The following is a 23,948-nucleotide window of genomic DNA, read 5'->3' as shown; positions in this document are numbered from 1 at the left end:
GTGCTAGCCCAGGAAGGGCTCTCTTCCTTAGGAGAGGGAAAAACCGAGACCCAAAACAGACTTGCAAGACAGCTGCCCAGTCTGCTTCATCCGCCCGCTGCTGGGCACTGGAACTGGCGCTGCTGTGCGCGCCTCCGCTTTAGCTTCGAGGCACCAAGGCTACCGCACCTGGCAGAGAAGCCCTCAGCTCATAGCGCGAAGGTGGAGGGCCACCCATCCCACCGGGACCCACCCAGTCTCTCTGTGCTCACGCTGTGATTTGGGGGAAAAGAAGTAGGAGATCCACAGGCAGTGTGGAGTTGAGTCTTTTATTACCGTTCTCAAGCAACAGAGACCCCTCAGCGACCTGATTCTTCCCAACCACGAGGAGAGAGAGACAGAGAGAGGGAGAGAGGGAGAGGGTGCAGAGCGAGCGCACTCGCTCTGCAGAGGACTTGGAATCCAGGCAGAAGCTGGGAGGGAGCCTGCGGCGCCACAGCAAGCGGTGCCCAGAGCACGGAAAGCGCCCTGAGTCCCTCCAGCATCCACCGATTGCTGAGCTCCGAGGAGGAGCGAGGCGAGAGGGAGCCTCTGAGAGCAACAGGTGCGGGGCGCCAAGCCACTCCAGCGAGGAGAGGACGCAGCCGGCGAGGGTGATCAGAACCCCGGCGAGGCGCAGAGAGGGGCTCTCCATCTGCGGGCTCCTCCCAGGCTTAGTGACGGAGCCACCCAGACCCAAGACCTCTGTGCTCCCGAGACCTCCGCCCCCGCACGAGAAGCCTCAGCTTCTGGCTACCATCCCAGCCTCCTCTGGGCCAGGCCCGGGACAAAGACAGAGAAGAGCCACCACAGAGGCACTTGCCAGGGGCGCGGCACCCGCTGTCTTGTCTCATCGCGGAGGCTCTGGCTGAAGATTCGAGCTTTTTCGGGGGGGTGCAAGCGGGGCTGGGGCTTCCTGGCAATCCTCACCCATCCTTGGAGCCTGCTTTCACCCGCACTCCCTCCCGCCACCCCGCCCTCACGCTCCCCAGCGCTGTCCCCTTAGTGGGTGATGGAGTTGGCCACCTTGAACCTCAGCGAGGGGAACGGGAGCGAGCCAGAGCCGCTTGCCCAGGATCTGAGGCTGCTCTTTGGCATCGGCGTGGAAAACTTCATCACGCTGGTGGTGTTTGGCCTGATCTTCACGCTAGGCGTGCTGGGCAACAGCCTGGTGATCACCGTGCTGGCGCGCAGCAAGCCGGGCAAGCCGCGCAGTACGACCAACTTGTTCATCCTCAACCTGAGCATCGCTGACCTGGCCTACCTGCTCTTCTGCATCCCCTTCCAGGCCACCGTGTACGCGCTCCCCACCTGGGTGCTGGGCGCCTTCATCTGTAAGTTCATCCATTACTTCTTCACCGTGTCCATGCTGGTCAGCATCTTCACGTTGGCCGCGATGTCTGTGGACCGCTATGTGGCCATCGTACACTCGCGGCGCTCCTCCTCCCTCAGGGTGTCCCGCAACGCACTGCTGGGCGTCGGCTTCATCTGGGCGCTCTCCATCGCGCTGGCCTCGCCCGTGGCCTACCACCAGCGTCTCTTCCACCGGGACGCCAGCAACCAGACCTTCTGCTGGGAGCAGTGGCCCAACCATCTGCATAAGAAAGCCTACGTGGTGTGCACCTTTGTGTTTGGCTACCTGCTCCCTTTGTTGCTCATCTGCTTCTGTTACGCCAAGGTGAGTGTGGGAGCCACCTTTCCCCCCCTACCCCCCCGGACTCCGAGGGAGCTCTCAGGGTCCCCAAGAGTGCCACTAATTGAGTCCCACAACGCGCTCATGCTCCCTCTCCACTCCACTATGCCTTCGCCCCTGCTTGCTCCCACAGGATTGATACAGCCGGAGAGGGAGAAAGTTAAGTTGGGCTTGAGAGATGCTGGGAAAGTTTGCAGTTCACGTCTAGAAGTTGGGTAGATTTTCTCACTGCTCGCCTTCCAAGGCACCGCAGCTCAGAGCACCTGCCTGGGAGATACCTGGGCCAGCGATTGGATACCCTGGGGACACTTCTCAGCAGGTTCGGCCAGGCTTGGTTTTAGAAGCTTTGTAGCCAGAACCGCAGGCTCCAGGAAATGAATGAGACAGGGAGGGAGCTGCAAGGAGTTTGCGCTCCCTCTGAGCGCGCGCGCGCGGGGGAGGGGGGTAGGTGGGGGGGAGATGGAGGAGGGGGGATGGAGGAGGGGGGCTGTGGAGAGGGTGGGCTCCATTCACCCCTGGGAGTTTTCAGCAGAGATCTGCTGTGGTTTCTGGCTCCTCGCTGCTGCTTGTTCCCAGCAGATTTGGGGACCCGAGCCTCTGGGAAGATGTCACTGTCTCCGGAAAAGCGTTTTGGGTTTTAGTTTGGCTTTCTGAAGCTCAGGTGGGAAGCCCAGCAGTACTTCTGTAGCGAGGCTTGGCCAGAGTCGCCAGGGAACTGTGCCTGTGGGTTGGAGGGACTGAGCTGTGCAGCTTAGAAGGTTGTGGGAACAGTTTTAAGGGGTTCAGGTGGTGAGCTAACTCAGCAGTGGTTAAACAGCCTCCGTGTTTACCCTGATCAAAACGTCTCTGACTTCTTGTTTGAGTGCCAGAGACTGCATGTTTAATGATCACGTAAGGGCAGGACTTGGGGTACCTTCAGTTTCCCCAACCACCTCCTTTCAGACTACCATCATTATCAGAGAACAAATAAACACAAACAAACAAACAAACAAACCTGGAAGACAAATTCTGAAGTTTTCACCTAATTTCACCCTTCTCTGATTCATTCTATTTCTGACAAGGTTGTGGCTAGAGGACTATTCATAATAACCAAACACTTGTGATGATAGAACAATGTAATTTCTCACCTTCAAGTTCCCCAGCAAAATAGAAGTTCATAATAAACCATCTTCACCACACTTAATATCACTATGTAGATTATGTCTATTCTGAATGTTAGCTTTCATTTGTATTACTTGAGAGAAAGGACAGCACCAAAGTATGTCCACTAAGGAAATGCAGTTAATGAAGGGGACTTGGGGAATAATGGCAGTTTTAGCTGCTTGAGAATGGCTGATCTTTTTTTTTTTTTTTTTGCTGATGCAAAACAGAGGCTACTGTGCACAGCAGGTCATGGAACATGTGCCTCATCTCATTTAAAAGTACCCATCTCATTTAATTTCCAGAACACCCTCTGGGTGGGAGTTGTCATCTCTGCTTTATTAATGAGGACAAGGAGCTTCAGAGGCATGTCACAAGTGACCAACTTATGAAGCTGGAAGAATTTTCAGGAGGTGACAACTGGTGGGGTCAGGAGGACAGGCTGCTTGGGACAAGAGCAATTCTTAAAATATGGAGCTCTTAAATTCTCAGTTCCTGCATGAGAACACAAGCATATGATTGCTTCATCCTCCCCAAAGTCTTTATGAAAATCACTTTGCAGGCTGGAGAGATGGCTTAGCAGTTAAGGTGCTTTCCTGCAAAGCCTAATGACCAGGGTTCAGTTCCTCAGTACACACGTAAAGCCAGATGGCAGTGGCTGGAGACCCTGATGTGCCCATTCTCTTTCTCTTTCTGTTTGACAAAAATAAATATATATAAAACCACTTTAGAAATTAATGAAAGTGGGGCTGGAGAGATGGTTTAGCAGCTAAGCGCTTGCCTGTGAAGCCTAAGGACATCAGTTCGAGGCTCAGTTCCCCAGGACCCACATTAGCCAGATGCACAAGGGGGTGCATGGGTCTGGAGTTTATTTGCAGTGGCTGGAGGCCCTGGCACACCCATTTTTTTTCTCTCTCTCTCTCTGCCTCTTTCTTTCTCTGTCTGTCACTCTCAAATAAATAAAAACAAACAACAAAAAAGAAATTAATGAATGTATACATTATTGGAAGAGTTTTCATTTTGAAGAAGGTTTGTCCGTAAGGATAACTGGAAAACATCCTTTGCATCAAAGGTAATATTTGCACATTCATTCCAGGGCCTGAATAGCTGGAGATACATTAGCCGAAGCTACTGTTCTTTGTCAGGCTTTATGTGTGTGCTGTCTAGTTTGGGATTTGGATGCTTGGGTTCAGGGTCTGGTTGTGTGTCCAAGGGTGACGTCTCACAGTGAACGTGAAGACTCGCAGGAGACTAGAGTGACATCTGAGATTCCAGTGTGTTCTAGCCTTTTCCATTTAGAACTCAGAGAACCGCATCCCGGAGATGCTCTTTGCAGCAGTATTTAGTGGGACAGATCTCTGCACCTGACAGTCTCCAGGATGCACCTCAGAGGATTTTCCCGTGTCCCTCTATGCTGTGGAGTCCTCTGCCCACTTGCTCTCTTCCCTCAGCATGCTGGAAACCCTCCCTGCTCTAACAAGAGGGCACGCACATGTTCCACTCACCCTACCACATTCCTCCACATCCCCTGGGTGTGCCCGGCATGACGGTGGTGGCTTGGGTTAGAACAGATACCCCTGCTCCACACTTCCCAGTGTATAGAATGGCCAAGAAATGCCACCATACCACCATGTTTGTCTTCTTAACAAATGTAATCATAGCCTGCAAAATAGGAGGGGAAAATGGTGACATCAAAATAGAGCAGAGGGGACCGGGGAGATTGCTCAGTGGTTAAGGTGCTTGCCTGCAAAGCTTAAGGACCTAGGCTGGATTCCCTAGTACCCTTGTAAGCTAGATGCACAAGGTGGCTAATGCATCTGGAGTTTGTTTGCAGGGCTGGAGACTTTGGCATACCCATTCTCTCTCTCTATCTGCCTCTCTCCAATAAATAAATAATTTTTTAAAAAAGTTAAAAAATAGGGTTGAGGATATTGTTGAGTGGTTAGAGGTGCTTGCTTGCAAAGCCTACCAGCTTAGGTTCAATTCTCCAGTACTCATGTAAAGCTAGATGCACAAAGGGGTTCATGCGTCTGGAGTTCATTTGCAGCAGCGGGAGGTTCCCATACACCCATGCACTTGCTCTCTCTCACAATAAGTCAATAAAAATATTGTTAATGGGCTGGAGAGATTGCTCAGTGGTTAAGCACTTGCCTCCAAAGCCTAACAACCCAGGTTTAATTTCCCAGTACCTACATAAAGCCAGATGCACAGAGTGGTGAATGCATCTGGAGTTTGTTTACAGTGGCTGGATGCCCTGGTGGGCCCATTCTTTCTCATTCTTTTTTTTTTTTATACATTTTTTTAATATATTTTTAATTATTTATTTATTTATTTGAAAGCGACAGACACAGAGAGTAAGACAGAGGGAGAGAGAGAGAATGGGCGTGCCAGGGCTTCCAGCCTCTGCAAACGAACTCCAGACGCGTGCGCCCCCTTGTGCATCTGGCTAACGTGGGACCTGGGGAACCGAGCCTCGAACCGGGTTCCTTAGGCTTCACAGGCAAGCGCTTAACCGCTAAGCCATCTCTCCAGCCCCATTCTTTCTCTTTCTGCACGTGCCTTTAACCCCATCACTCAGGCGGCAGAGGTAGGAGGATCTGTGACTACACAGTGAATTCTGGGCTAGAGTGAGACCCTACCTAGAAAAAAAAGTAAGCTAATAAATAAATAAATAAATAAACAACAGTGGTTTATTCTCTTTAAAAAAAGAAATACAATTATAACTAATCTTGATGCCTACATTCTCTGTTAATTGGAAGACCCTCTAGGTGTGCCACAAAGTGTCACTATGCACTCACAGCATGAGCTATCTTAGAGAAATAGATAAAAATACACCAGAAGGCTGGAGAGATTGCTAGTGGTTAAAGCACTTGCCTGTGAGTCCTAAGGACCCAGGTTTGATTCCCCAGAACCCATGTAAGCCAGATGCACAAGGTGGCTCATGCGTCTGGAGTTCTCTTTGCAGTGGCTAGAGACCCTGGTGCTCCCATTCTCTCTCTCCCTCATAAATATATAAATAGACAATTAAAATATTTAAAAATTCACCAGAGGGTTGTCTGCCTTGACCATGCTTAGCTGTTCAAAGTTGCCGAGCTGTGACCCAACTTAGTTAAGATCCTAAGCAGAAGTTGGCCAGTGGCACGGGTGTCCACGTCTCTGATTTCATGTGGTGACCCCTCCTCCCATCCCCCGGTGTCCCTTGTCCCCAGTCACCCATGAAGCTTTGGGGCCTGAGGCAGCTGCTGGCTGGCTGGTGGGGCCTGTCTCCTTGGGAGGGGTCTGTCTCTAGCCCTGTCCTCCTTAAAGCTACCGTTCAAAAATTTCTCCTCCCCTTCACCTTACATCCAGTGTTGTGTGACTTACTATTGGCAGAACTGCGGCGTATTACTAGCGTATATTACCAAGTTATCCCACATGCTCCCAGGGCAAGCAGAGCCTGGCTGGAGAGGCCTTGAGGTCTTTTCAGGGGGTGAGAAGTGTTTCAATAGGGCAGGGAGTTTGAAGTCAGAAATTCACACCCTCATGATGGCTGTGAAGATGGCTGCTGGAGTGGAGAGGGTGGGTAAATCAATCCCCCGGGTATTCTCAATTAGGACATGACTGATTGCCCCAGAAGTGCCGCTTCTAGCAGAACAGAGCAGGCTTCTGCAAGGAGGACAATTCGATTAAATGATTTCCACGCTGCGGTGCTAGAGAAAAGCAGGGAAGTGGCTGGACCATGCTCCCACTTTCCCTGGAGCCTCGTCAGGAATTCATTGCCGGCCTCAAGCTCTGTTATCTGCTCCCAGTTCTCCACAGGAGGAGATAGAAAAATTGATCCAGGTATCTACCCTGCCGAGTAGGCGCCGTGATCAAGTTCCTCATTGGAACTTTATCTACCCGACCAAAAAAAAATCACATCATTTCTCCCAAACCACACTGGCAAGAGAAGATGAAAATGGCTTCTCAATTTATCAAAGTTAGTGTGTCACCATGACAGGTCGGCTCAGCGAAAATCTTGGAAAAGCGGTCTATAAATCACTGGTGATACGGAGTTGCCAGAGAGGAAGCCCTCTGGTGACCCAGCTCCGTGGTCCAATTTGAATAACAGATGAAGGCAGGCTTGATGGCACTGCTGTGCTTGAAGATTTGCAGTGTATGGGGCCAGAGACAGACACCCAGGAGGGAACTGAGCAGGGGCCTGTGTGATTCAAGAATTCATCAAACAATTGTGGGACCGTATTGTCTTTTATCCTTTAAATTTTTTTAAAAAATATTTTTTTAATTTGCAAGCAGGGAGAGAGAGAGGAGGGGAGAGAGAGAGAGAGAGAAAGAGAAAACACATACCAGCACTTCTAGCCCCTGCAAACAAACACCAGATGCCCATTCCACTTTGTGTATCTAGCTTTATGTGGGTACTGAGGAATTGAACCTGGGTCATAAGGCTTTGCAGACAAGTACCTTAACCACTGAGCTATCTCTTCAGCACTTTATTTCTTCACCTGGTTTTTCCTTCTGGAAGGTAAACTCACCCAGTGCTTCTCTCCAGTTCTCACAGAGCTGACATTATGCCTGACATCTAGCAGGGAGCCCATGACTTCTGACATCCTGGGTGTCTGGAGGCAGTCAAGGGAGAAGTTCGGTCAGCAGTTTGCATGGCAGGCTCTGGAGTGGCTCTTTCCTAGAGCAGTCCCAGATCTCAGCATGCCAGAATTCTCTGCAGTTTCACACTGTGTCTGGTGGGATCGCCTTCCCAGGATGTCCCTATACGCATTCAGTAGTTTAGGTTGACTGCTGCCTTGGCACCTAACAGACACTTCAATTGTTGGATGAGCCATACTACGACAATGCCAGAACAATGTGCACAGAGACGGAAGACAAACCCATTTCCTTGGTCTGGGTGGTGCTTTGATTCAGGCGTACCCCATAAGCTTAGGTGTTCTGAATGCTAGGTTCCCAGCTGATAGAGATTTGGGAATTAACGCCTCCCGGAGGTGGTGTATTGTTGAGGGGTGGGCTTATGGGTGTTATAGCCAGTGTCCCCTTGCTAGTGTTTGGCACACTCTCCTGTTGCTGTGGTCCACCTGATGTTGGCCAGGGGCTGATGTCCACCCTCTGCTCATGCCATTGTTTTCCCTGCCATCATGGAGCTTCCCCCTCGAGCCTGTAAGCCAAAGTAAACCTCTTTTATTTTCCCACAAGCTGCTCTTGGTTGGGTGATTTCTGCCAGCAACGTGGCCCTGACTGCAACAGTGTGTGTTTTGCAGGTCCTCAATCATCTGCAGAAGAAGTTGAAGAGCATGTCAAAGAAGTCGGAGGCATCCAAGAAAAAGGTAACGTTCACAGATGGCTCTGTGCCTGCCACTTTGGAGAGCTTCTTTTTGCTTTAAGTTCTCCTCTGGGGAGAAGGGTGGCAGCCCAGTGGGTAAACTGCTTGGTACACAAGCATGGGGATATGAGTTTGGATCCCCAGCTCGCATGTAATCCCTGGGGCTTGCTGACCAACAAGTCTAGGTGAATCTAGCAGTCCTAGGTTCAGCGAGAGAGCCTATCTCAAAGTAGAGAGTGACTAAGGAAGACGCCTTGCATAGACCTCTGGCCTCCACAAACACACACATGCATGCATGCATGCACACACATGCACATGCACCTGTACACACGTGTATGCCCATGCACCTATGAACATGCATCCACAGACCCATGCACTCCATACACACACAGATAAATGAATAAATTATCCTTACACGCACTCCTAGACTGTGAAATTGACAGATTTGCAAGCAGGGAGAGAGAGAGGAGGGGAGAGAGAGAGAGAAATTGACAGATATTTGCATAATCTTTTATATTAAGGCACTGAAAATCAGATGGGGAAGGGGAGGTACCGCAGTAAGAACGAGAGTGCCTTCAAACTTAGAAGCAGGCGGGGGGGGGGGGGGAAGAGCAGGCTGTCTTTGACTCCAAGCCACATCAGGAACTAGGTTTTGGGTTGAAGGATGAGCAGAGAGGAGCTGAGTGATGCTGTTCGCATGTTGTATGTATATCTTGTGTTTAGCATCTTGGCTGTCACTGGCTCCAAAGGGCTTGGCGTGAGTCTCATTTGTGAAAGCATCAGCATTTCACTTCCTAAAGCCCCAAGAATGGCTTCCCTGACCTGATCTCTTCCCTGGACTGTGCTGATGTTGGCTCAGAGGGGATGGAATGAAAGTTCCCAGGGAAACCACCCACTTCTGTCTTTCTCATTGAGCTCATTTTACCAGCTTCCAACTTTTGGAGATTCTTTTCATATGATAGTGAAGGAAAAGTGATTTTGCTACTTTCATTTATTCCTTATTTCTTAATTTCTTGATTTATTTATATTTATGTGACAGAGAGAAAGAAGGAGAGAAAGAGAGGAGAATGGGTGCACCAGGGCCTCCAGCCCCTGCAAATGAACTCCACTCACACATGCTACCCCATGCATCTGGCTTATGTGGGTACTGGGGAAACCTGAGTCCTTAGACTTTGCAGGCAAGGACCTTAACTGCTAAGCCATCTCTCTCTAGCCCTATTTCCAACGTAGATGAAATCTACATGATTTCTGGTTTTCAGCAGTGAATGGAGATAATCAGGTGATCCAACTAGGCAGAGTGTAATAACCAGGCATTGTCACCCACACAGATCACTGGTGCTATCCTTAAAATACCTTGTTTTTATTTCTCAGTATTTGTAGTGATCAGTGACATGTGTGATTTTGCAGAAATGAACATTTAGATAGTGACATTAGTTCTAAAAAGTTCTGCTTAAGGGCTGGAGAGATGGCTAGGCCATTAAGGCTCTTTCCTGTGAAGCTTAGAGACCCCAGGTTTGACTTCCCAGAACCCACCCACATAAGCCACATGCATCTGGGGTTTGCTTACAGTGGCTAGAGGAGCTGGTACCTTCTCTGTAGCTCTCAAATAAATAAAAACTTTAAAAAGTACTCTACTTAAGTGAAGGACAGCACTGTGCCACTTCCCTGTTAGCCCACAGCAATGGCAGAGGAAATCCATTTATTTCTTTTTATAAATTTTTTTGTTTATTTATTTATTTGAGAGCAACAGAGAGAGAGAGAGGGAGGGGGCGGGGAGTGCGCCGGGGCCTCTGGCCACGGAAACGAACTCCAGACGCGTGCGCCCCCTTGTGCATCTGGCTGACGTGGGTCTTGGGGAATCGAGCCTCTCGAACTGGGGTTCTTAGGCTTCACAGGCAAGCACTTAACCGCTAAGCCATCTCTCCAGCCCAAATCCATTTATTTCTGTAGTTACTAATGAATCATGAAAAGGCATAAACATCAAGACATTTTTGTTTTATTTGAAACAGGATCTTGCTATGTAGCTGTAGCTGGCATGGACCTCCCTGTTTGTAAATTTCAGTTCATTTCTTTACATGTGTGCATGTATGCACTTGTGTGCATTCCAGGTGCTCTTACAACTGTAGATGAACAGATGCTTCTGCCCCTTTTGGAATCTGTCTTACATGGGTGGCTTGGGAATTGAACTTGGGCTGGCAGGCTTTGCAAGCAAGCACCTCTAACTGCAGGACCATCTTTTGAGCTCCCTTAGAGCTCGCTCTGCATAACTAGATGGCCTTGAACTTGTAGCAATCCTCTTGCCTTTGACTCCCATTTTTTTCTGGCAGTAAAAAGTAGTTTGCATCAGCAATACCACCCTATGGCTTTTGTCTATGCATCTAACAAGAAAAGACAAAACATCCAAAGACCGACTCTCAGCTTCATAATTTAAGGCTTCTAGACCCCTCTTTGTAACAGTGGTCAAGAGTAAGTTCTATAAATTAATTCAATATGCCTGAGTTTTTCTCCTTTTTTTTTTTTGAGAAGGTTCTTTTATGCTGGTGTTTGGACATTTTTCTACCTTTTTTTCCCCATGAGCCATAGCTCTCATTTCCAAGAAAATGAGCCATTAAGAACAATTAAGTGTTGTCTATAATTCCCCCCTTGGGCAGATGTTCATAGAGCACCCACCCTGCGCCCCATGTGAATGAGAGGCCCTGTGTGATTCTAGGAGGAACTGGCCTTGTTTGGGAGCCAGTACTGTAGTGGAAGAGATCATCATGGAAGTCCAAAGGAGGTGATGTTCAACAGGATGAGGTTGGAGGTAAATATTCTTCAGGAGGGAGGTGCTTTGCTGAGAGTCAACAGCGAAGAAAGGCACCACCATTGAAATAGGCTATAGTTTATTAATGATTCAAAAGAGTTCAGCCAGGTCTGATGGTGAAAGTTTGTAACCCCAGCTACTTAGGAAGTTAGGGAAGGAGGATTACAAGTTCAAGGCCTTTGTAGACTCTGTAGTGAGTTCAAGGACAGCCTGGGTAACTTGGTGAGACTGTCTCAACAGAAGAAAACAAAAAGTCAAAAGCGTACTAAGGATATACCTCACTATAGAAGTCTTGTCTAGTATGCATGAGGGCCTGGGTCTAATCCTCGGCGCAGCAAATCAATCAATCAATCAACAAATAAATAATGATGTGTACAGTTACTGAAAGATTAGAATCAGAATCTTTGACACTTGCTGGATATGATTTGTGGCTATGGCCAATTTTTACTTTTGCTTGGAGAGGTGTTAAAGAGACACTGAAAAGGCCCAATAAGAGAAGAATGAAGAGCTTAAAAGGAAGCAAATGGATCTTATAAGAAGCAATTAGAGGGCTGGAGAGATGGTTCAATGGTTAAAGGCGCTTGCTTGTAAAGCCTGATGACCCAGCTTCAGTTCCCTTGCACCTACGTAAAGCCAGATGCAGCTGGAGTTTGTTTCCAGTGGTAGGAGGCCCTGGGATGACCATACTTTTTCCTCCCTCTCATATAAATAAATATTAAAATAAATAAGTAGATGAAATGAAATGATTAGAAACACTTCTATTTTACTTCATAATAAAACTTCAAGACTAATTATTAGGGCCAACTGTGGTAGATACACCTTTAATCCCAGGACTCAGGAGGCTAGGGCAGGAGACTTGCAGGGAGTTTGAGGCTAGCATGGGCTACAGAGTGAGTTCCAGGTCAGCCTGTGATTAGTGATTAGGTTAACAGTAACTTATGTATGCAGAATAAATACATATTCATATAAATTACCTTTTGCTCATTCTCCCTGTATAAGAAGGAAACAAGCATTTGAAAAAGGACAAACATTTTCTCTTCCCTTCTCATAGACTCTGACCCTTAATAGCCACTGAGCAGATGTCAGGTCTCTTCTGATATATTTAATCACCGTTTTGTTTGCATAGCACAAAGATACGCAGTGGTGGGATGTGTGTGTGTGTGTGTTTAAGAAAGATAGGAAAGAGACACGAGAAAGGAGGGGAAAAAGGAGTGGTAGGACAGAAGAAAGGTGATAAGGAGAGAGGAGACAGGAGGGAGAAAAGAGGTGGGAAAGGAAGGAGTGATCAACAGTAGCAGCAGGACAGATGGCAAGATTTCATCAGGATGGACCTGTTGGTACTTAAGACCAAGCACAGTGCCCGAAGCACACATAGACAGTGTTTGGTGGGCAGTGGGCATCTGAAACCTTGATGGGGATTAATGCATACATTTTGATGGAGAATGGATGGACAGATATTTTGCTAGCTTGCTCATCCCCACACCATTTGTTTCTAGTCCTTTCTCAGTTTTCTCTCTCTGTGCTGAATCCATGTGATGGCTGGAGCAACAGAAGACCACATGCTGGGAAGTTAATAGACAAGCAGAAGCTTATTTCCTACAATCTGGAGGCTGAGAGTTCAAGATCAAGTGCTGCCCAATTTGGTGTTTGTTTTCCTGGTTCTTAGACTGGCGTTCTGTCTGCCTCTTCACATACAAGAGGAGTGAGGCAGCTCATTAGGCCATTTTATAAGTACAACTATCCCACTTGAGAGGTCTTTGCCCTTATAGTCCCATCCCTTCCCAGTGGCCCCACCTCCTATAACACTATCTTTTTTTAAAAGTATATTTGAGAGAGAGAGAGAGAGAGAGAGAGAGAGAGGGAGAGAGAGAAGCAGATAGAGGGGGAATGGATGTGACAGGGCCTCTAGCCACTGCAGATGAACTCCAGATGCCTGAACCATGTAGTGCATCTGGCTTTACATAGAAACTGGGGAATCAAACCCTGGTCTTTAGGCTTTGCAAGCAAACTCCTTAACCACTGAGCCATCTCTCCAGCTCCCAATACCATTATATTTTTTTAAGGTGTTCGAAACAGTAAAGTTTATTTCAAAGTAAGAGGAAAAGAAATCAGAGAGAGCAGAGTCCTCTGGGAGGAGGGAATTCCAGAGATGGAAAATCTGCCAGCTCTAGCAGGAACTGGACTTCTTATTTATTATTTATTTGCTTGTTTATTTGCAAGCAGAGAAAGAGAGAGATTGGTTGGGGAGAAAAATGGGCATTTCTGGCCCTTTTTCCACTGCTACTGAACCCAAGCTACATGTGCTATGCATGTGGCATTACGTGGGTACTGGGCAATTGAAACCAGGGTCAGCATGCTTTGGTAGGAAAAGGCTTTAGCCACTCAATTACTTCCTCAGTATGGAAGCTGGACTTGTATTGAATGGGGAAGGTACTCGTCCAGAGGCCATGATAGGTCAGTTTACATGAAGGTGAAGGCTGGTCCATAACGTATGCACTACTGTGCAGATTGCAGAAAGCCCAACAAGCCAGCCTGCTTGTAGGAAAAATTCACCCAGGCTGGTAATAAGGAGGAAGTGGGGTTCCCCTCTTCACTATCATGGGTTAGAATGTAGTTGCCTATCAAAATAGCCCCCTTTTTCCCTACCTGTCTGCCTAGCCAAGGAAACTAGCTCCTATAGCTAATGATAACATTTTAATTATTAGGTTTCAGCATATGAATTTTAGGGGGATACAAGCATTCAGACCACATCACTCAGGTTTTTTGGGCCAGGCTTATCACTAACACACAGTAAAAAGTTCAGCCTTTTATGTTAAATATGCTACAGTCGGGCTGAAGAAATGGCTTAGTGGTTAAGGCACTTGCCTGCAAAGCCAAGGGACCCAGGTTCAATTCCCTAGGATTCACGTAAGCCAAATGCACAAGGTAGCACAGACATCTGGAGTTCATTTGCAGTGGCTGGAGGCCCTGGCACTCTCATTCTGTCTCTCTGCTTCTTTTTATCTTAAATAAATAAATAAATAAATAAATAAATAAATAAATAAATAAATATTTAAAAATATTAAAAACACTATGCTACAGTCATTCTCTGTACTTGGAGGAAAATGCAAAAAGCAGATGGGATTATTTTTTTCTCCAGAAATAATAGTATAGAACCCTGTGATTGATCAAATGCTTTGCTGGCATCCTGCTAGATAGGAAGAATGCTTCTGTGGGGAGGCAGATTGGTTACCAACATAAGTGCCTTCTATAATGCTTGGAAGAGGACAGAATGCTGGGCTTGTGGTTCAAGGGAGAAGCTGATCAAAGACCCTCTTGATGTCCTAGCGACCTCCGGGCTCTATCAGCGGCTGCTTCTTGTTGTTGTTTTCAGTTTCTCTGGTTTGAAGTCATTCAGCAAGTTCTGGGCTCTCATTTCTACAATGTATGCAATGTATTCACCCTTATTGTGTCACCCTCTTTTCTTCCTAGCCGAGTTCCATTAGGCACACAGAAAGTGAGGCTTTCTGAAGAAAGGGCGGGTGTCTCCAATTGCTTGAAAAGAGCGCCTTGCAATTGAGAGATTGGGGTTGTTCAGGCAAGTTCCACATAAGGAAAAAACAAAAAAAAATATAGAAATTATGCTAATAAAAGACCTAATCTCAAATGTGATAAGAATTAGTCAGAGAAGGATATGCTGGGGTAGGGGAGGAAAATACTGTGGTTTGTTGTTTGTAAGTATAGTAGTTGTCAAATATATATATATATATATACACACACACACACACACACACACACACACACATATATATGTATATAAAGAATTAATCAAAGAAACTGACTTACTACTTAACTTCTATGACAGTTTCTCCATCAAAGATAATATTGGTGCTGGGCATGGTGGCATGCTCCTTTAATCCCAGGGTGTATGAATGGATGAAAAAAAAATATATATATATACACATACACACATATACATATACATATATACATATACATATGTATATATATGTATATATATATGTATATACACATATATATATGTGTATATATATGTATATACACACATATATATGTGCATATATATGTGTGTGTATATATATATATATATATATATATATATATATATATATATATATATATATATACATACATACATACACATACATACATACTGGGCTAACAACCTCTGGTAGAGACAAATAATTCTGTAAGAAGTGGGGGAATCAGTTAGAAATGAAAAGAAAAGGCTTCATTTCTCACATAAGGTGTCTGTGTCACACCCTAACATTTTCATACGGGGACTCTCTGTCTTCTGACATCCCAGAGCGCAGGAGCAGAGACAGCTTTTCTTAGTCTGTAGAGGGGCTGTGCTCACCTTGAAGCTGTCAGTATCAAGCAAAACATCTTTAATTGCTTTTAACTTAAGGTAGGTGAGATACCATCATGTTTACTGTGGCTTTTATTAATTCATCAGGGATTCTCTAAGGCTCCTGAGCATATCAAAGAGGCCACAACCCATGGGCTCAACCATGGAGATGTGGACTAGACATCTGAGTTAGAAAAGAAAACAAATCTCATTCTTGATGCAAACGGGCATGCTGACCCGCAGCAGTCCCGGGATCTAGATTAGAACACATGTGTAATTCTGAACAGATCTGCAACATTGAGCTGATGTAGTCTAGACATGCCTTTTTCTGAGAAGGGTGCTTTGGAGGCAGTCACGAGTCAAGACGGGCAGTTTCCTAGCAGCACAGAACTGTGCTGACAGTGTTTGCTTCACTAACATTTATGGCAAAATCATCCACTGTTTCCAACCACATGGGAGTCTTTGGCCTTTGGTGCTACTCTCGCTGAGGTAGAGTCAGTCCAGAGTTTGAGACCAAGGCCCAGGACCCGTGTGCACAGCACTGACATATGATCCAGTCAAGAGACCTTCACCAAGCTGGCTGAACTGCTTCCTGGGACATGTAGCGGATGGTAGTGCCTCGGAGCTACCTGCCTGGACCACTGTTGGTACTGAGGAGCATGCTACGAAGGTCTTCTAGAAGCAGTCTTAGGTATATGATAGTAAAGGTAAATTCCCATCTTCCCCCAATATTTGCACTGTAAATTATTATCATGTCACATCTCAAAGCTTCCATACCAGTAAGGCCAAGAAAGAGAAACAAGCTCTTGTCCATGTTTCTGAGCAGACCAGAGGGATGACCATGTGGTAATTTAAGGGGAAATTTTGGGGCTGGGGTGATGGTTTAATGATTAAGGCATTTGCCTGCAAAGCCAAAGGACCCAGGTTCTTTTCCCAAGGACCCATGTAAGACATATACACAAGATGAAACATGCATTTGGAGTTTTTTTTTTTTTTTTTGCACTGGCTGGAGACCCTGGTACACCCATTTTCTCTCTCTCTTTCTCTCTCTCTTTCTCTCTTTCCCTCCCTCTCTCTCCTTCCCTCCCTCTCAAATAACTAAATAAAAATTTTTTTAAAAAGGGAAATTTTGGTTGAACCACAAGCATTTAGAGAAGCAGCAACTCTTATGGAAAATATTCCATAGTGAGGGCACACTGCCATTTGCCTTTGGAATCTTGATAAGATATGGATCTTATCAATAAGCTGTTGGGGTCTGCCCTAAGCTCTGCACTTAGCAATTTCCTAAGAGAAGCGTTGTTATAGGATGCCAGGAGGGGTGACTTTGCAGATCATCTTAGGAAGAGGAGGATCTGTTGCCCATTTGTAGGTATAATCATTGCTAGATTGTTTGACTCAATCACCTGAGAACGGCATTTCTCATACGCTAATGGATAAATGGCTCGGTAGCAAACACTCCCCTCGGACGTGTGAGCAGATTACTTGTTTGCGTTGTAGGCCATGCAATAAGTGGACTTAATATGTAAGCGTTCACTCGGCAACACCTGCCTGTGGGTTTTTAATAGCTGAATGGCTTTATGCTCCAATGGACCAGGCCCAATCTGGGAATGATATCATTGGTTCTTCTGTGCTCCTAATGAGGAGGTTAGAATTGGGGAGGGGGTCATGTCATCTTTCAAAGATCACGCTCACACCTGCTGTCAGGTCTGAGGTCTTACAAAACTCCATGGTGTCTCCCGATAGTGAGTTTTGTTGTTACCCCCTGTGGGTCCTGCTGGCTGCTGGTTGCCGGCCTTGATCTGAAATCTAGCCATTCCCTTTATCTTCTCTGCCTGGCTTTCAACCATCCTCCTCGATAAACTTCTGTGAGTGTCTTAGTTTGTTACCTAGCTTCAGTTCTGGAAGCTTAGGTACCAAGCATTACACTGGAGGCATCACATCCTGCACCAGGATTCCTGTTCACGAAAGTGATAAGGGAAGTCCCACAGAGCGTGAGGTCATGTGGTCCACATCGAAGAAACTGCGACCATGAAATTATTTTCCTGTTCTTTTTCTTCTCTCAGTGTGAACTCATAAGAAAAATAAGCCTCTATGTTTCCATCTTCTTCCTTCTCTTTTGTTTCTTTCAAAAAATAAAAACCTCCTAGGTTTTCTTCATATTAAAAAAAAATAGTTTACTAGAGACAGAGCAAGGGTGAGAGAAAGATAGAGAGTGAGTGAGAATGGGCATGCCAGGGCCTCTAGCAAACCAACTCCAGGCGCATGTAACACTTTGTGCATCTGGCTTATGTGGGACCTGGCGAATCGAACCTGGATCCTGAGGCTTCGCAGGCAAGTGTCTTAACCTCTGAGCCATCTCTCCAGCCCAGGTTTTTAAAAATATTAAAAAAAATTTTTAGGGCTGGAGAGATGGCTTAGTGGTTCAGCGCTTGCCTGTGAAGCCTAAGGACCCCAGTTCGAGGCTTGATTCCCCAGGACCCACGTTAGCCAGATGTACAAGGGGGCACATGCATCTGGAGTTCGTTTGCAGTGGCTGGAAGCCCTGGCATGCCCATTCTCTCTCTCTCTCCCTATCTGCCTCTCTCTCTCTCTGTCACTCTCAAATAAATAAATAAAAATTAAAAAAAATTAAAAAAATTATTTTTATTTTTTTGAGAGAGAGAGAGAGAGAGAGAGAAGATGGAGGGAGAGAGAGAGGTAGATAGATATATAGAGAAAGATAATGGGCATGTCAGGGCCTCTAGCCACTACAAATAAACTCTAGATGCATGTGCCACCTTGTGCATCTGGCTTACGTGGGTCCTGGGGAATCAAACCTGGGTCCTTTGGCTTTGGAGACAAGTACTTTAACCACTAAGCCATATTTCTAGCCCTATTAATAGTTTTTAATCAAACAGTAGAGGGGAAAACAGACTGACAGCTGTGATACCAAGCTATATGGAGCATCATTGCCATGACTTCAAGGTCAAGGAAGGTCATGGCTTTGCACATTTTTGGCCTGCGAATCATGGCATGCTCCAGTCGCAGACTCTCCTGTTTCCACTCCACTGTTCACAGCCTTCCAAGCCTTACAACCTGGACTGTAGGTGAGAAAAAAAAAAAAAAAAGGGCTCATTTGGCTCCTGATCTTTAAGTGAAGGGCTGAAAAAGGCCCAAGGCTTAACAGTCCTCGTCCCTGTGAGGAGGGCTTGCCCAGACAGGTTGAGCTGCAGCGGGCAGTAGTCACAAACGTGGAGGAAGATCTTCCAGGTCGTTCGGGAAAGTACAATTGCAGTCAACTTCTCCTTACTGGACAGACACCCAACAGAAACAGGAGGGACGGGTTTATGTCAGACTTATACTTTCTAGGGGAAGCTCCATCCATGATGAACAAAGGTGTGGCTCACTTCCTTAGATCCAAGTAGAGAGACACCACCACCAAGGCATCACCAAGACACTCAGCCAGAGCTCCAAAGTGATCTCCATGCACCTTCGGGCTGGACTTCAGATCTGCCCTCCCATTCCAGTAAGGCTCCACCCACTGGACACTCAAGATTTAAGCCTGAGTCTAGGGTATCGCCCACTTAAGACGCCTTACAGGGCTTTTGTTGTCCACATCACTACTATAGCACTCTGCTTAAAAAAGCAGCTCTCAAGCTGGGGAGATGGCTCAGTGGTTAAATACGCTTGCTTGCAGAGCCTACTGGCCCAGGTTCCATGCCTCAGTGCCCACATAAAGCTGTAGACGTATAAAGTGATACATGTGTTTGGTGTTCTTTTGCAGTGGTAAGAGGCACTTGGGCACCCCCATCCCTCCCATACCATATATGCAAATAAATAAAAACTAAAACAAAGCATCTTTGGGGTGCATTGCAGAGGGAGGCGTGGTGGTGGGTGAGGTGAGTCTGTGACTTGCAAGCCACTCTCTCTCCATGTCCTGTTCTGCTTGTGGGTTTAGTCGAGCCGCCAGCTTTGCCTTTGCATCCATGCTGGGAGTTGGGTGCTCCTTCGGTCCCAGGGCTTCTGACCGTCAGTTTCCCTGAGTCTAACTCACAGCCCATCATCGGGTCTGCTTCACAGGGCCGAGGAGGCGCTTGGCGAAGTGATGTGGAACTCGGTGATGGCCAGCTCTGTCTTAGACACCACCCTACTGCCTTGGCCCCGCTGTGGCCCTCCTAGAGTTGACAGCTGTGTTGGTCGGGGTCCTGTAGAGGAACAAAAGCGATACAGTGCATAAATATTACAAATGGGATTTATTGGGTTGGCTTATAGGACGTGGGCTGGGCAGTTCAATAGTTTGCTGTCTGCAGGTTGGAGTGGTTGAGGACCCCATAGCCAATCAGCCCATGAAAATGGATGCCAAAGCAGTCCCAATCTGGTGTTGGAGGCCTAGAGGATTCCTGGCTGGTCTTTTGTTTCCATTAGAAGCCCAGGGAAGCTGGGTTATGATGCCAGTGAAAAAGAGCAGCCATGGGGTGGGCATACTCACCAGAGAGGGGTGGAGTTAGGCAGCGAAAAGGGGGCCACTTTTTTTCTTTAAAAAAAAAAATATATATATATATATACACCAATCTGGGGGAAGGTCTTTCTCCTTCCTGGAAGCACCCTCAGAGACCTTCCCAAGAGGCTTGTCTTTTATTTGATTCCTGAGCTTATCAAATCAACAGAGATTCATCATCATGGAGGCCTGCTTCTGGACTTACCCTGGCTGAGGGACAGCAGCCATTTTAGGGAAAGAACCCCAGGATCGCTTCATATTTCTTGGTTTATGTGATGCTAGGGATCAAACCCAGGGATTCATGCATGCCAGACCAGCGCTCTAACAACTGAGCCACATCCCCATTCATCGACATATTTCTTTTTAAAAAATATTTTAGTTCTTTATTTTTTATGTATTTGAGAGAAAGAGAAAGGCAGAAGGAGATAGATAGATAGATAGATAGATAGATAGATAGATAGAGAGAATAGGTGCACCAGGGCTTCCAGCCACTGCAAACGAACTCCAGATGCATGCACCCCCTTGTGCATCTGGCTTACGTGGGTCCTGGGGAATTGAACTGAGGTCTTTCGGCTTTGCAGGCAAACACCTTAACTCTTAAGCCATCTCTTCAGCTCAGCACATTTCTTTTTGTATGTGTGTGTTCATGTGCGTGCAGGTGTGAATGCACATGTGCGCACATGGATGTGGAGGCCAGAGGACAGCCTCAGGTGTCATTCCTTAGGCACTGGCCACCTTTTCAGAAACACGGTTTCTCTTCTGGAGCTCGCCAGGTAGGCTAGACTAGCTGGCCAGCCTGTCTCTGCTTCCTCAGCGCACTGCAAGAGGGTGCTGCAACACCCAGCATTTTTATGTGGATTCTGGGCACCTAACTGGGGCCCTTATGCTTACAAGGTGAGTCCCAACAGAGCTCCCTCCCCTGCCTTGCTTTATAGTTCACCGCAAAAAAAAAAAAAAAGAAAAAAAAAAAAAAGAAAAAGTGCTAGACTTCCTTACTTAAGACATCTGGATAATCTAGGCCATTGTCTTCTGTTGGAGTCAGGATCATTTCTCACTGATCATGCCAGCTATCCAAAATTGGCATTTCCGCAGCTACTAGGTAGCAAAGTCCTCCGAGGCTTACACTCCATCCACTGGGTTGATTGTTGGGAAGCACACAGGTGTCCAACACAGGACGTACATGTCCCCTGTGCGGAGGTCATGAATCTAGGACAACTTCCTTCTATCATTTGCTCAGTAGATGTCATTGAAGGACACACAGAGAGACCCTGCCTCAGGTTTCTGAGAATTTCTCAGGGCAACAAGAAAAAGGTTAAGGTAAAAGCTGGCAAGCGCGTGGGGCTGTTGTGGACTTGTCTTGACCAATTGTTCTTTTCCTCTCTTTCTTTTCTTTTGGTGTTTTGAGGTAGGGTCTCACTCTAGCCCAGGTTGACTTGGAATTCACTATGTAGCCTCAGGCAGGCCTTGAATTCGCAGTGATCCTCCTACTTTACACCCCTCCCCCAAATTCTGGGATTGAAGGCATGTGCCCACCTCGCCCTGCTTACCAATGTTTAGTGAGGAGAAAGGAACATTTCGCACTTGATCATGGGCAGAACTATTTGGGAGCAAAATCCAGCGCTGTCTGAGGTGCGCTCTGGACAGAGCTTGGTGAATGCACTCTGGAAGAGTACTGCTGTCTCCGCTGGTTTGTTTTATCGCAACAGGATCTCATATAGGCCAGGCTGGGCTGGAACTCTCCAGGCTCTTGCTTTGGTCTCGTGCATTAGGATTTACAGGCGTGGGCTGCCAGGCCTGGCTGCTCATGGAAGAGTTTTGTTATCTTGAGTGACAGTCTGTAATCTGTTCCCACTCCTGTGACTCAGCATGTTTTGAGTGTTTTAGCTCCTGTTTGCATTATCACGGAGGGGGTGACTCGCTGTGAATGCAGCACTCGAAACACTGAAGTGTATTTTACGTAAAGCACAAAATCAATACTATGGAAGGTAAGGGAAAGTCTTGAGATTATGATTGAATATTATTATGTAAGATAAAGTTTAACATTTAAGGCAGTCTTGCTATCTGTTTATTTTTATTTATTTATTTGAGAGCCACAGACAGACAGAGAAAGAGGGAGAGAGAGAGAGAGAGAGAGAGCGAGCGAGCTGTGGGGGGAGACAGGGAGAGAACGGGCACACCAGGGCCTCCAGCTACCTGCAAATGAACTCCATATGCATGTGCCAACTTGTGCATATGGCTTGTGTGGATACTGGGGAATCGAGCCTCGAACTGGAGTCCTTCGGCTTTACAGATAAGCTCTTAACCGCTAAGCCATCTCTCCAGCCGTAGTCTGGCTATCTTTTATTCAATCCCATGGAAATATATGTGAGGGGCTGGGGAGAGGGCTCAGCAGGAAAGAACACTACCATGCAGGCATGAGAACCTTAGCTCAGTGCCTAGCACAACGGGTGTGGGTGTGGTCACTCTGACCTGCCACCCCAGGCCTGTGGGGCGGGTGGAACCAGGAGAATCACCGGTCAACTTGGGTCTGACCAAGCCAAACGAAAATGGCAGCTCCAGGTTCATTGAGAGACTGTCTCAAGGGGAAAACATGGAAGAGTGATTGAAGTGGACGTCTGGTAGCCGCAGGTGTGTGCATGGAGCACACGCATCCTTACGCACGCATACATGCGTGCATGTATACACCACACATACCCCACACCATGCATTCAGCACACACACATCCACCTACACTTCACACCCACAAGTACACACACACACACACACACACACACACATGTACACACACACACACATGAATTATCCTAGGGTCTGTGTTACAATGTTAGGTTCCTCTCTGGCAGTCACTAACATATTGATATATCTCTCCTGTCCGCCTTCCTCCCTCCCCGCATCTCCCTCCCTGTTTCCTCTCATCTCTTGCAGACAGCGCAGACAGTCCTGGCGGTGGTGGTGGTGTTTGGGATATCCTGGCTGCCCCATCATGTCATCCACCTCTGGGCTGAGTTCGGGGCCTTCCCGCTGACCCCGGCCTCTTTCTTCTTCAGGATCGCGGCCCATTGCCTGGCGTACAGCAACTCCTCAGTGAACCCTATCATCTACGCTTTCCTCTCGGAAAACTTCAGGAAGGCCTATAAGCAAGTGTTCAAGTGCCGCCTTCGTAACGACTCAGCCCTCAGTGACGATAAGGAGAACAAAAGCCGCGTCGACACGCCGCCGTCCACCAACTGCACTCACGTGTGAGGAGCGCCTGGCGCTGCGCGGTGTCCGGCGTGCGCACGTGGGCGAGGCACGGAGAAGAGATAGTGGCTGCCGCCCGCTGCTGCAACTTGCTCTGCCAACGGCAGCTCATAGCGTTTGACTTCCATCCCAGTGGTGTTAAAGAGGACTTTGATCCATTTAGGGAATTCCTAGGTCCACTGAAGATTCCGTTCTAATTGAATTTCGTTTTTAAAATTCTATTCGGAAACACGAGAAGAGGCAGCATGTGGTTTTATGTCTCTGAACGGGTGAAAGTCGAAAAGCAACCCCGAGACACGGTCAGTTTTTTATAGAGTATGGACCAGCACCCCAGAGAGGTGAAGCATATTTGACATCTACATTTTAAAAGCAAATTTATTTATAGAAAAAAAAAAACCTGTGTTTTGTTTCTTCAAATTTGAGAGAAGTCATGCTATAGCTATGTGTTTTAAAATACAATCCTGGACAGAATGGTACATAGGAGTCTTTTGCACCTTTGTGGAGAGGCAGCTGGGCTCAGCAGAAAGAGGCTCCTGTCATCAGTCCATGCAGTGAAAGGAGGCTGCTGTCATCAGTCCATGCAGTGGAAGGAGGCTGCTGTCATCAGTCCATGCAGCGGAAGGAGGATGCTGTCATCAGTCCATGCAGTGGAATGAGGCTCCTGTCATCAGTCCATGCAGTGGAAGGAGGCTGCTGTCATCAGTCCATGCAGTGGAAGGAGGCTGCTGTCATCAGTCCATGCAGTGGAAGGAGGCTGCTGTCATCAGTCCATGCAGTGGAAGGAGGCTCCTGTCATCAGTCCATGCAGTGGAAGGAGGCTGCTGTCATCAGTCCATGCAGTGGAAGGAGGCTCCTGTCATCAGTCCATGCAGTGGAAGGAGGCTGCTGTCATCAGTCCATGCAGTGGAAGGAGGCTCCTGT

General features: G+C 47.1%; 1 protein-coding gene across 1 annotated transcript; it reads left to right on the top strand.

Annotated features, from left to right (window-relative positions):
* Positions 1-447: 447 nt before the first annotated feature.
* Positions 448-23,628, top strand: Galr1 (galanin receptor 1). The gene is made up of 3 exons (XM_004662640.2): positions 448-1,696; positions 8,098-8,163; positions 22,713-23,628. Exons 1-3 carry the CDS (start codon positions 1,031-1,033, stop codon positions 23,028-23,030), a joined length of 1,050 nt encoding a protein of 349 aa, XP_004662697.1. The 5' UTR covers positions 448-1,030; the 3' UTR covers positions 23,031-23,628.
* The last annotated feature ends 320 nt before the right edge of the window (positions 23,629-23,948 follow it).

This window comes from Jaculus jaculus, chromosome 2, assembly GCF_020740685.1.
Source record: "Jaculus jaculus isolate mJacJac1 chromosome 2, mJacJac1.mat.Y.cur, whole genome shotgun sequence".
Taxonomy (NCBI): Eukaryota; Metazoa; Chordata; class Mammalia; order Rodentia; family Dipodidae; genus Jaculus; species Jaculus jaculus.
Note: the sequence above shows the minus strand (reverse complement) of the source record. Positions and strands in the feature narration are given on the sequence as shown.

Coding starts and splice junctions, on each gene's coding strand:
- Galr1 (XM_004662640.2), top strand. CDS start 1,031: ATGGAGTTGGCCACCTTGAACCTCAGCGAGGGGAACGGGAGCGAGCCA. Junction 1,697..8,097: donor TCTGCTTCTGTTACGCCAAG/GTGAGTGTGGGA, acceptor TGTGTTTTGCAG/GTCCTCAATCATCTGCAGAA. Junction 8,164..22,712: donor CGGAGGCATCCAAGAAAAAG/GTAACGTTCACA, acceptor CATCTCTTGCAG/ACAGCGCAGACAGTCCTGGC.